At 53.8% G+C, this 11,912-nt stretch overlaps 5 protein-coding genes across 5 annotated transcripts; 3 read left to right on the top strand and 2 right to left on the bottom strand.

Annotated features, from left to right (window-relative positions):
• Window positions 1-177: 177 nt before the first annotated feature.
• On the top strand, window positions 178-3,282 carry SNOG_13354 (hypothetical protein; the record flags this gene model as incomplete). The annotated part of the gene is made up of 4 exons (XM_001803511.1): window positions 178-312; window positions 373-511; window positions 564-2,650; window positions 2,701-3,282. 4 exons carry the CDS (start codon window positions 178-180, stop codon window positions 3,280-3,282), a joined length of 2,943 nt encoding a protein of 980 aa, XP_001803563.1.
• A 384-nt stretch (window positions 3,283-3,666) lies between these two features.
• On the bottom strand, window positions 3,667-5,737 carry SNOG_13355 (hypothetical protein; the record flags this gene model as incomplete). The annotated part of the gene is made up of 4 exons (XM_001803512.1): window positions 3,667-3,726; window positions 3,771-4,233; window positions 4,277-4,618; window positions 4,683-5,737. 4 exons carry the CDS (start codon window positions 5,735-5,737, stop codon window positions 3,667-3,669), a joined length of 1,920 nt encoding a protein of 639 aa, XP_001803564.1.
• Window positions 5,738-6,537: 800 nt separating this feature from the next.
• Window positions 6,538-6,902, top strand: SNOG_13356 (hypothetical protein; the record flags this gene model as incomplete). Its single annotated transcript, XM_001803513.1, has 3 exons — window positions 6,538-6,572; window positions 6,632-6,781; window positions 6,809-6,902. 3 exons carry the CDS (start codon window positions 6,538-6,540, stop codon window positions 6,900-6,902), a joined length of 279 nt encoding a protein of 92 aa, XP_001803565.1.
• A 790-nt stretch (window positions 6,903-7,692) lies between these two features.
• Window positions 7,693-10,357, bottom strand: SNOG_13357 (hypothetical protein; the record flags this gene model as incomplete). Its single annotated transcript, XM_001803514.1, has 5 exons — window positions 7,693-8,182; window positions 8,212-8,369; window positions 8,486-9,394; window positions 9,509-9,815; window positions 9,903-10,357. The coding sequence occupies 5 exons, from the start codon at window positions 10,355-10,357 to the stop codon at window positions 7,693-7,695; spliced, it is 2,319 nt and encodes a 772-aa protein (XP_001803566.1).
• A 961-nt stretch (window positions 10,358-11,318) lies between these two features.
• SNOG_13358 (hypothetical protein) lies at window positions 11,319-11,912 on the top strand (the record flags this gene model as incomplete). The annotated part of the gene is made up of 1 exon (XM_001803515.1): window positions 11,319-11,912. The coding sequence occupies one exon, from the start codon at window positions 11,319-11,321 to the stop codon at window positions 11,763-11,765; it is 447 nt and encodes a 148-aa protein (XP_001803567.1). The 3' UTR covers window positions 11,766-11,912.

Below are 11,912 nucleotides of genomic sequence, written 5' to 3' on the forward strand. Positions count from 1 at the left end.
ATATTGTTGCATGGCAGTGGTTGAAACGAAGACGGAAGTTCGTGACTAAAGTTGAGCGAGAGCCATGCCAAGCGATGCGCGGCTGTGATTGGCGGTCGCATTCCACGTATCGGCTCACCACCACTCGGCGACGAGCAGCACCAAGCTTGAACAACATACTCGATTGCTCCAGCTGCAATGGACCCAGGCTTGGAGCAAGCAATACTGAACAAGTACAACCTCTCGACACTATGGCCAACACGATGGCCCGACGAGAAGAACGACGATTCCGACTCAGACGCGGAAGCTCCCCCCGCCGCAGCAGCGCAACCGGTCCGCCGCTCACGGTCACGTTATTCGATACTGGAAGATAGATCTCGCTTCTCGCGGCAGGTCCCGGGCGCGGAGATATCCAAGGATGGCAAGGAGAATCTGGTGCAGAAAGATGAGCAGGACCCGCTGGGCATGTACCCGAGTGTCGTCCAGGTGCTGCGGTCAAGGAGCGTGCAGGTAGAGGATGATATCAAGCTGCGTATGTGCATATGCAACCTCAAGATATATGAATGGTCTAACACGTGACATAGGCAATCGCTTCCTGCTCAGCTCCACGACCTTCTCCCCGCAGCTCTTCCTCTCACAGGTCCACAGCGATGCCTCGACCGACATGCTGCTGGCCGGCCTCGAGTACCTCTCCAACTCGATCGAAAAGAAGTCTGCATCGCTCAAGGTGCTTGTAGAATCCAACTTTGAGCGCTTCGTCGGTGCGAAAGCTACAATTGATCGCGTGTACACCGAAATGCGTGAGCAGGGCAAGGAGGCCGAGTCACCCTCACGTTCGCAGCATTCACGGGTTGGCAGTCGCTCGAGCTTCTCTGGGAGGAAGGTGAGCGACACGCTTACGCCCGGCATCAAGACGCCGGCCGAGAAGAGGAAGAATGCGTTGATTAAGGAGAGCGAATATGGTGTCCATGGCATCAAGGTCCCGCTCACCGAGGTTGCGGCCAAGGCAGAGGAGGTCTGGGGCCCCGCGCTGAATGGCCGCGAGAAGGAGGAGACTCTCAAGGCTATACAAGAGGCCGTGGACCAGCATCGCGGTCTGTTTGAAGTGGCGTCCGCGTTGCAGGAGGCAATACGCCGCAAGGACCACGAGTCAATTGTGGAAGAGTACAAGCGTGCGCGCAAGTATGCCGAAGATGCAAGAGCCATAGCAGAGCAGGCAGCTGCCTCGAGATCTCCACTGCCAGACGCGAAACTCCATCAGGTCATCGTGACGGCGAGGATGTGGGCTGAAGTTGAACGTCTTATCGAAGACTTCAAGAGAGACTCGTGGAAGCGACTGGCCAACACACACTTCACCAAACTTCAGACTGGGACGGACGAGACCAGGTCTGATCAGTACATGAGCATCATCTCTATCATGCTCGAACTTGGCGTGGAGGACAACCCCATCTGGATCTGGCTCCTGTCGCGCTACGACCATCTCAAGTCACGATTAAATTCGAGCTGCGAGCGCTCTAGAGTCGAGCTTGAGGTGCTTCGTCGACATTTGGCAAACGGCGAGAAGCCAAGCCTGCGTCAGCAGCAGAAGCACCTGCGCGCGGTTCCCATGAGCAGCACCATGAGCGTGGAGCCGTCGAAGCTCGACTCACCCAAGGTCGTTGAGTTCTGGGAACATTGCTATGCTTCCATGAACACGATTCTGTCCAACCGAGGTGGCCTCGTAGGTGAATTGATCGAGTACTGGGAGATCACCCAATCCTTCATATCTGGTCGCGCGCAGAGAAACCTACCGACAGGCTACCAGAACCAGTCGTCAGTCCATCACAAACTCACTGATGAGAACAAGATCGAGCTCGAGAAGGGAACTACCGAACTGATCGGTATTGTTCGCGAACACCTGATCTCATTCTTCTCTGACCCGCCACTTGAGGATGTGTCCTTGCTCTTCTCGCCCTTGCCAACCTCACCCACACCCACAACGCCAAGAACACCACTCAGTGCGGCTTTGAGCCCTACATCGGGTTCGAGATTCCGCTTCGATCCAAATAATATGCCGCCCCCGTCACCTAACCGTGGCGAAAGCTGGGAGAAGTATGCTTTCTGGCCACCACATGCGAATGCACTCTCAGGTTCACACTATCTGTCAAAAACGCTTGTACTAGTCGGAACAGCGGCAAACGAACTGGCGTCGCTTCGGCTCACTGAGACCGGAGCAGCTCCTCGTCTCCATGAAGAACTACGATCATTGCTGGGTAGCGTACGCGAGCGTTGTGCGCAAGCTGTATGCGCTGCTTGGAACACCGATGCTGAAAAGCTCAAGGTGCTTGAAGATTGGACTCGCAATCCTGACCGCAAAGATACTACCAATTTGCCGCAACGTTTCATGGCGGTGCAAACATTCCTACTGAACAATCTGCAAAAGACACTGTATGTCGAACCTTCGACCAAGACATCTGTGGACGTCGTCGTGCCGCCGAGCAGCAAACTCTTACAAATGGTCCGAAGCCAGTTCGTTACTAGTCTGTACCGCACGTTGAGCGGCATGGTCGAGTGTGCAGAGAAAGGAAGGAAAGCCATCGGCGAGGACTTTGAAGTACGAGGCGACGACATCACCGTGGACCCACGCGAGATGGAGGAAGACGGCTGGGGAAAAGTCGATTCGAACAACAAGGTGCGTTTGCATACCCAGCACAACGACTCACGATATACTAACAAGTCCAGTCCATCCGCCTCCTCCTCACCCTCTCCAACATGTCCGCCTTCCAATCCTCAATCTCCCCCTCCCTTCTCTCCCTCTTTGAAACCCTCTTCAGCGTGCAACTCACCGACGAATCCAACCGCATACGGGACGTCCTATCTCAACTCGACGCCCAACTCTTCCTCTCCTACACAAAACCCCACGCCACGAAAATCGCACAAACAATCGAATCCGGCGTGTTCAGCCCTACATGGGCACCTCCTCCCCCGCCCGGCAAAGGCGTCGCAGACCGCGACCCCAGCCCCTTCGTCTTCTCCGTGCTTCTCGACCTCGTCATCGTGCACACCGAGTCGTCAACAACATCCTATCCCCTCACCCCGCGCATTCTCCGGTCCTTGTTCGAATCAACAACGCAGTCTCTCATCGCAACATTCCGCTCCCCCAATCTCGCCGCCATATCCCTGCCGCAGCTCATGCAAGCCACGCTGGATGTGGAGTTCATGGCCGCAGACCGCTCGCGAGCTACACGACTGAGGTGGCGTCCCAGGTGCAGACGGATATCTACCAGGTGCTCGATGCGAAGACGGATAATGCGGCGCGTGTGAGGTTGCAGGATGAGCTGGGCGGGTTGAGGAGCACGTTGAAGAGGTTGAGGGAGGGGACGAAGGTGCAGTTTGCGTGCTTTAGGAGAGTTAAGAGGGAGGGGCGATGAAGGGAGAAAGGAAGTGGAAGTCGGCGTGGTAGAGTAAAATTTATAGCGTTTTGCATATGCATACCCTTTTAAGAGTCCGTGTCTCACTCAATTGTAATTCGTTCCTGCATACAGCTTGCGAAAGTGAAAATTCCTACATCGAAAAGAAATGCACTGATATTCATTCGGATTATATACGTATACGAGGGGAGGGGGTATCTCAAGCAACTTCCAAACCAAACGAAAAACAAGACTCAAATGCACACTCAGGTGAGATCAAGTCGTCGCGGTACCGCCCCTAGCCGACGAAAGAAGATTCGGCGCGAGTGCGATTTTGTACGTCGGGATCGAGTGCGGACTAGAAATTCTCTTACTCGTCTTACTCTGAGGCGTCTCGCTTGCCGCAGGTGTTTTGGTGGGTGTGTCTGCAGCATGTACGCCGTTACTCGTCGGCGACTGTTCCTTCCTGCGCTGCTGAGGCGTCGGCGTATCTGGCGTCGAAATTGCGCTGTCTTTTGATGGCGTGCACGCCTCCCCAGCCCCATCTACATTCTGCTGCCACGCCGGACTGCCCGTACTCGAGGCAGTTGCAATCAAGTCGTCGGAAGATTGTTTGGTTTGCGCGAAGGAAGGGGATGTGACATTGTCGGGCTCCGTCGCGGTGCTTGAAGGAACGCTGAAGTCGTCCTGCGTCTCAACGGTGTCCCGGTTGCGTATGAAGACCGGGCCTCGCCATTCAGGACGCGGTATGCGCCCGATGAGATCAAGTCTCGCCGAGCCATTTCTCGCCCACTCCCAAAGTCCTCTTCTCGACGGCGTCTGCTGCTCTTCGCCCTCTTCTTCCTCAATCGTCTCCCTCCTCTCACTGGCTAGTTTCGGCCTGTTTTCTAAGCTTCGGCGGGGCTCGCCTGGGACTAGGTGTGACTGCGTCTCCGTCGAATCGAGTATCTTCCTGTGCTCCAGCGACGGCATCTTCCGCCACTTCTCCCTGTCCTTCGCGGCGTCCAGATTGGGCGGCAGACTTGCCATCGCCGTTTCCGGTGAAGTACCAACTGTTGAGATCGCCGGACTGGTCAGGCGACGGCGCAGCGGACCCACGCTTGCCCGGTCTTGAAGGCGAGCTTGGCGAGGAGGAAGCTGGCGAGGCGTTTTTGGAGGCGGGGGGAGAGGGTGGGGAGGCAGGGCGGAGTTTGTGGAGTGGGTTGATTTGGTTGATGATGGGGCGGTAAGGGGCGCTGGAGTCTTGCGGGCTGGTTAATGGGTGTTATTAGGCGTCTGGGTGGACGGCAAAGAGATGGTGAGGAGTGTGGGTACTAGCATTCGTTTGTGGTTTTGGAGAGGGTTGTAAACTTACTATGCTTGACTCTGCCCTTGCCCTTGACATGACAATTAGGGCCGTCCTCATGATCATGGTAATCGCATGGGTTCTTCAGTTCAGTAGGATCGTCGAATAACATGCCGCCACTTTCACTCCGTATTGCTTTGACGAGTTCGATTGCGAAGTCCGGGCTCTTGTCGAAGCATTGGCGGTACGTCTCAACGTCGCGCTCATTACCAGGGTCCATGATCTGCCGTGCGGCAATCCGTGTCATCAGCTTGCGAAAGGGCGACCCTACTGGACTCTTGCGATAGATTTCATCAATCTCGTCGGCATCGGGCACAAGCTCAGCCTGATTAAGCCCCTTCCTGTACTGGTCCATGGCAACGTTCTTCAACTGAGGCATGTCCAAGCGATCGCACAGAAGATACAGCTTGTGGCAGCTTACGGCGTATTCATACTTCTGATTCGCGTCGACCATATCTGACACGTCGTCAAGCTTGCCCTGGTAGAGCCACTTGACCAGTAGCTCAAAACCGGCTGGATCGTATTCGTAGAGTTCGAGTTTATCTTTCCTCCTGCTGCCATTTCCATCCCCCTCCAGTTCCGTCTCGAGTATCTCGGAATGGTGGCATAGCAGGTTGCGGTGTAGGGACCAGTGGCGCTTGGCCTCGCCAACATAGATGTCGATCATCGGGCCGGATAGCAACCTGTCGCGTTGCAGCTTAGCTTTTGCGCGCACATGCAGATGGTGTGAATAGAGCCGATGCGCCAACCCAGGCCGCAGCGCGAGACATCGTGCAGGAGACTCTGCCTTTTGCGCCAGCCCCAATTGACTCGGCGCGGTAGGCGGCGCATCGCGCAAATCCTCTTCCTGTTCAATCGTGGACGACTCTGAAGCGTCTGCACTGTCTGGAGTCTCTAGGAAAGGGTCATCTACATACTCAGCAAATGTCGCGGCGGGTACATCGCCGATGCTGCCGTTCGCCATGCGCGCTCGTTGGCGGTTGTACGCAAAATCACGATAATAAACGATGCGATCGTGCCACATGCGGCGCGGTGGTGGCGTTCATAGAGGCTGACTGGAGCGATGAGGTTGAAATGGATCGTGAGATTATGCGATGGCACTTGCTCAACTTGATTCAGCAGGGAAGGCACAGCAGTTAAGGCTGGGGAATGTGGCTTTTGAGTGACGTCGTTCAGACTGGGGTAGTGTGCCCTGTGCGCCACCATCAATAGCTTCGACATTGCGAAGACGCTGAATGAAAATGCATATCATTGCTGGCTAAATAGCTGGGGGTCATGATGCGGCTTTATATATCGGCGCCTTTTCGGACTTCCGTCTACTATATCTTGTTGATAGTGCACATCTTGTATGTGCAAGCGCTGGTCACGGAAATGCTGCAGCAAAGGTGTGCGACTCGAGGATAATATTCTGGTCTTCGCTACTTCAATAGGACATTTCCGCTGTGACAATTCGCTCTCGGTGATAAAGCCGTCTAGTTTTGCTCACGGAACAGTACTGTTTGTGTCGCATTTGACTTTCTTACAGCACGGTTCCAAGTCGCCCAGGTCGCAATTCTTAACCCTCTTACATCTACACATTCTTTTCCTCTCGGGGAGCTGCCTGTATATATCCCTTCCAAAGCCAAGCGCGGATAAGCGGCACTCAAGGACGCCCGCCCAGGCATGCAATACCAAATCGGGCTCTAGATCTCACCACAACACCTCGTTATACGAACTTCGGGTCATGAGACTCAAAAGCACGCAGTAGACGCAGTCCATGAAGGGAAATATGTATCACATCACCCAGGCCCACATTTCCCAGCCCTACACCATGCAACACATGCCATGTCTCCGAAACCCTCGGACAACAACATGCCACAGTACATATCTCCCCATACCGATTCCGACTCCATCCATACCACTAACTACCATATACAAGCACTCTCCACACCCGCAAAATCAGCACAGAAACTATAGCCAAATCGAACGCCTGGGTCAAATTCGGCGCCACACGCCTCAGGAGCTGGCAGTTTGCACTCGTAATCACCGCCATCGTTCTCACTGGAATCTTCATATTCGTGTTGTTGCCGTGCATGATGCTGGGGACGTATGTCAGGTATAAGCAGGCTCGGGGTGCTAAGAGAGAGAGGAGGGAGATGGAAGCGCGGATGCAACCGGTGACGGAGTACTATGGGCGTATCATTGCGTAAAGATTCGAAAGCGGGTAGAGGGTCTAGATAGAGATGAGATATGGATGAACGTGTGTTTCGCACATTTCCGTTCAGTGGAGATGGGATAAGCGGCACGGAACGCAGCATGATCGGACGCTACGGCAAGACGACAAGGCCCAAGCATAGCCTTCCCCAAAGCTAAATGCGATATGCATGTGGAGTTCGGTGGATCAAGACAGGGCTGTGTACATGTCAGGCCTCCCAGTATGACTTCAATCATGGAACACCGTGTTTCGAAAGCATTTAGTACATCTTCGCAACACTTTAAACACAGATAAACCAAACACAACATCCCCTAAAATAAGTTCTTCCGAAAAATCCATTATGCAAAAGTACTCCCCTCCACTCATCCACCCCATTCTCGACATCTCTGACCCCACAACAGCAACCCCCTTGAACCGCGCTACTACAAAGGCTCCGGCCACGCAAACGACCGCGTAAAATTCGGTAATGTTTATCTCAAGCGCTGGCAAGCTGGTATCATCATCTTCTTTATTGCGTTCATACCCTTAATGATGCTGTACTTGGCGTGGAGGATGTGGCGAAACAGGCAAGGGAAGCAGGGTAGACCCGCGCGCAGGTGGTGGAAATATGGGGACAAGCACCAGAATGAGAAGGTAGATCAGGGATATGAAGGGGGAAGCGAAGGGAGGGTGTAGTTGGCTTGGAGTCTTGAAATTGCTTTATGGAAATGTGTTATTCGAAGTGGTGTTTTAAGTTGCTGGTGGCGCAAGCTTCATCCAAGCAAGAAGCTATGAAATCACCAATCCTATTCATCTCCAGGAATCAATCGGCCGTACCTAGCGTCTGTCATACTGACGATCAGACCGAGACGGATACGATGCATCACGAACATACCCGTCCTTGGGACGATGTCTACTTCCCTCATACCGATCATACGACAGCTCTTGGAAATCTCGTCGATCCTCATGACGATAGGAGTTTCCGTCATCGTGTGCTTGTCGCCGCCCCTGGAAGTGTCCATGATCGTATGCATGGTCAGGGCGATATGAACTTCCTCCATCATGATCTGTTCGCCGCTCTTCGAAGTCTCTTCGATCGTAGCCATCGTCAGGATGGAAGGCCTGTGCACCGTCTCGCTCTTCCCGCCACTCATGAAAGTCTCTTCGGCCATACCCATTGTCAGGACGATATAAATTTCGACCATCGTGATCCGGTCGCCGCTCCCATAAGTCTCTATGACCATATCCATTCTCAAGAGGGTATGCTGTCCGGTCATTCCGATCCGGGCGCAGCTCCTGAGACTGTCTTTGACCGTAAAACTCACCTTGATTCTGCGCCGGCGGAGGCGGAGGTGGAGGGGGCGGTGGTGGTGGCGTGAGCGATGCTCGTGCTGCCAACAAGGCCGGAGACATCCAGGTCCGACTTCGGAACCCACGACCTGGTGGAGGCGCTGGCGCATAAGTAATCATAGTAGGAGTAGGGCTGCGTGGAATGGGCGAAGTATTGAGCTTCCAATCAGCCGGGTAGCCGCCTCCGGGTGGAGGCGTTCGAGCAAGCATACGCCGAGGGGCGTTAGGGCTGCGCAGACTGGTAGGAACGTTGGGCTTGTTATTAGCCAAGTGACGGCCTTCGGGTAGAGGCGCTGGTGCAAGCGGGCGTAGAGGCGGAGTAGGGTTGCGAGGACCACTAGGAATATGGAGCTTCTTGTGAGATGATAGTTCGCTTGTCTCGACGGCGAGTGGGCGCTTGGGGATGCGGTGCGGCTCATTGCTTTCTTCTGGTAGGGGCTGCTCAGGCGTTTTGTCTGGACCTGAAGCAATTTGTTCCTTCTCGTCTGCCATTTCAACATCTTGACTCTTTGTCCTTGCTGACCTTTTCGGGGCACTTTCGTGCGCTTCTTCCTTCCTTGCAGCTCGGTGTACTTCAGCTTTCTTGATGCCTAGCTTGAGTGCCTCAGCAAAGACGCCATGCAGCGCAAGGAAAGGGAACGTCATGATATGTCGCAGTGGTAGCGTGGCCTTCATCGATACATCTTCCTGATCAAGATTTAGATGCAGTTGTGATCTTCCGTCCTGTGTCGTCTCATCAGCTACAGGCTGATGCTGGCGCTTCTTGTGCTCGATCTCCACTGTCTCGAACGAGCCTCTGTTCCGCCACTCTTCCAAAGCATTTCGATCCAAATTCTGCGGACCAAAAGGCTTAAGTGGCTCGCGCAAAGCACGGATGAGCGCTTGTGTATGCAGTACGTTCAGCTCGAGCTTGGGCGTGAACGTGTCGCGTATGTTGAGGTACCAAGAGACGCATGTGGTCAGGCCACGAGCATCGAGTCCAGATGGCAAGCGACGCAGACCTCGTACCAGATCCTCGAAGGAAGGCAGCGTGTACCCTTTGCTCATACTCTCGATGTAGGGGCCTGGGACAAGTTGATCGGTACGGAGGTTACAGTCGGACTTGCCCTTGTACCTAGCGGTCTTGAAACCGGGAAGGGAGGTCTTCACTGCGTCACGCTGATAGTTGTTTATATGGGAAGGTGGTGTTTCATGATCTGGTTCGCCACGGAAGTATGCCTATAGACAGTCAGTTGCCGCGAATTAGATAGAATCAGAGCCAAGTTGACTCACTTGCATGCCCATGATGTCAGGTCCTCTGTAATCGTTTTTCGTTAGCCGCACCATGACGCCCTTCCAGCGCACGTGATGCGGATAGAAGGCGCTGATCTCCTTCGCAGAAATTGGCACTCCAGGTGGGAAGACAGCATCAGCCGGCACAGCGTCATTGTACCAATGGTAATTGGCACCAAGCTCATCGTACGCTCGATCAATGGGCCGGATCTTCGAGCGGACTGCGGCAGCATTGAAGTCGTACGTCTCATCTACCCAAGCACGTTTGAAGAGTGGGAAAGCATGAAGAGACTTGATGGAGTCTAGCCTATGCGGAGTGCGTATGGACTCTGCTGTCCGACTTGTAGCTGGAGTGTTGGGAGAGGAAACAGGAGGCGTCCGTGATTCAGCAGACCCCTCCAAAATTGCCTTTACTTGTGCTCGAGTCTCGCGCGTGAAGTGCAGACGAACTATCAGAGCCATCGTCTCGTAGTTGGCCACTCCGATAACCACATCTGGGGTGTCGCTGCGCTTGAGCCTCTTTACCTGCATCCACCCTGACTTCGGCATGGTCATGGGTTTATAATCTATGATGTATGGTGCTACATTGCTCGGTGAGGCTGGCAAATTTCGCAACCCCGTGCTCTTCGTCGTATGGACAGCCTCTTCGCCTACCTGGTAGTCGTAGTCGAGAGTGTCCCATACTGATCGTGACTTCGGCGCATCATCAAAGTCATCGTGCTGTATGACACCAGTCGCATAACGCCAATCGCGGGTCTTCGGAATCCATGTCGAGCTGCGTTGAGGGCGGGATTGTCTTGCGAGGATCTCTGCCTCTGACTTCAGATTCTGTGCATCGCCAATGCCCATGTTCGCGAGATGCGCAGGGTGGTTGAGCTGAGGATGCGAAATTTGTTGTTGGTTGCGCGGATGCTGCGTAGCCGGGAGCACAATCGCCAGTACTTGCGCAAATCAGGAAATGTGGGTCCGTGACTGGGTGAATGGCGCTCGCATCGTTCGCGTCGCGTTTTCGCGCAAGTGAAGGTAGACAGTAAACAGCGCGCCACTCTTCACAGTAATTACACTCAAAAGTGCGTGGCATCTTGATTAATACAACATAAAGCTTACACTGGATAACATGAAGCACAGATGATCTGGTCAAAGCGATCAACGCATCAACACTTGCAAATACCTCAAATGTCCCCAATCTTCAAATATGAGCAGCTGGAGACTTTGCCATCATGCTGAGAACAGAAGTGTGGAAGAGATGTGGAGATTGCGTACAAGATAACGTGCCTTGTGATAACTGTGGTGGAAAAGAGGGCTCGCTGTGTGGAACGCAAAGCTCGAATTGACAAGAAGACACAAGAAGGACGCAGATTGAAGAGATTTGAATGTCCAAGAAGATGAAGGATCGAAGCCCTTCCTAGTCCTACCGTACTCTCCATCGCCAGGCGACCCGGTTGAGTTCGCATTTTTGTCGCTGTAACGGCTTCCCACAGGTGGACTCTGGAAGGCAGATACCAGCATCTGACAAATTTTTTCAAGGTACGCAGTATCGAACAGCATATGGCTTGAGATCTCTGAGCAGACAAGAAAGTCATGAAGGACGCCAAACATAAGACACGCGTCCAGACGCGTTGTAGTTGCTCGGCTAGACCTTCCAAGAATACCAGTCACGTCATCTTCTGCCGTTCAACCGAGGCACCTCCGAAAAACGCCTGCACTATCCGACAACACCATCTAATATCATCATCTCCTCAGTCCGGGGAATAACAACCAAAGTAACAGTCAAACTTCCTCAAACCATAAATCTATTTCCATCGCCACAATGTCAACAAAACAAGTCCCCACCCTAACTCTCTCCGGCGCCCGCACCGCCCTCGTGGCCGCTGAATCCCGCGCCCAAGAAATCGGGATCCCAATGAACATCGCCGTCGTTGACAACGCATGCCACTTGCTCGCCTTTGCCCGCATGGAAGGCGCCAAATTCACATCCATCAACACTGCCATTGACAAGGCTTACACGGCTGCTGGTCACCGCGCCCCAACGTCCGTGTACAAGGACGCGGTCTGGCCTGGTGGCCCGGCGTATGGAATCAACCACAGTAACGGTGGGCGCTTTATGACGATTGCGGGCGGTGTGCCTATTAAGAAGGATGGGTTTGTTCTGGGGGCCATTGGGTGCAGTACGGGGTTGCCGAGTCAGGATGAGGATGTTGCGAAGAGGGGGGTTGAGGCTGTGGAGAAGAGTTTTGGGGTCAAGGCGAAATTGTAGATGGATGGGGGTTATTTTTCGCGCGATGATGTGCCGCGACAGTCGTGTTTCGTGTCTTGTTACTTTCTTCGTGGTTTCCGTGATGGTAGGTAACATCTCCCTCGGACTTCACCAATTTGACGATGTGACAGAACTGAACTGGAGATT

Source organism: Parastagonospora nodorum, assembly GCF_000146915.1.
Source record: "Parastagonospora nodorum SN15 chromosome Unknown scaffold_26, whole genome shotgun sequence".
Taxonomy (NCBI): domain Eukaryota; kingdom Fungi; phylum Ascomycota; class Dothideomycetes; order Pleosporales; family Phaeosphaeriaceae; genus Parastagonospora; species Parastagonospora nodorum.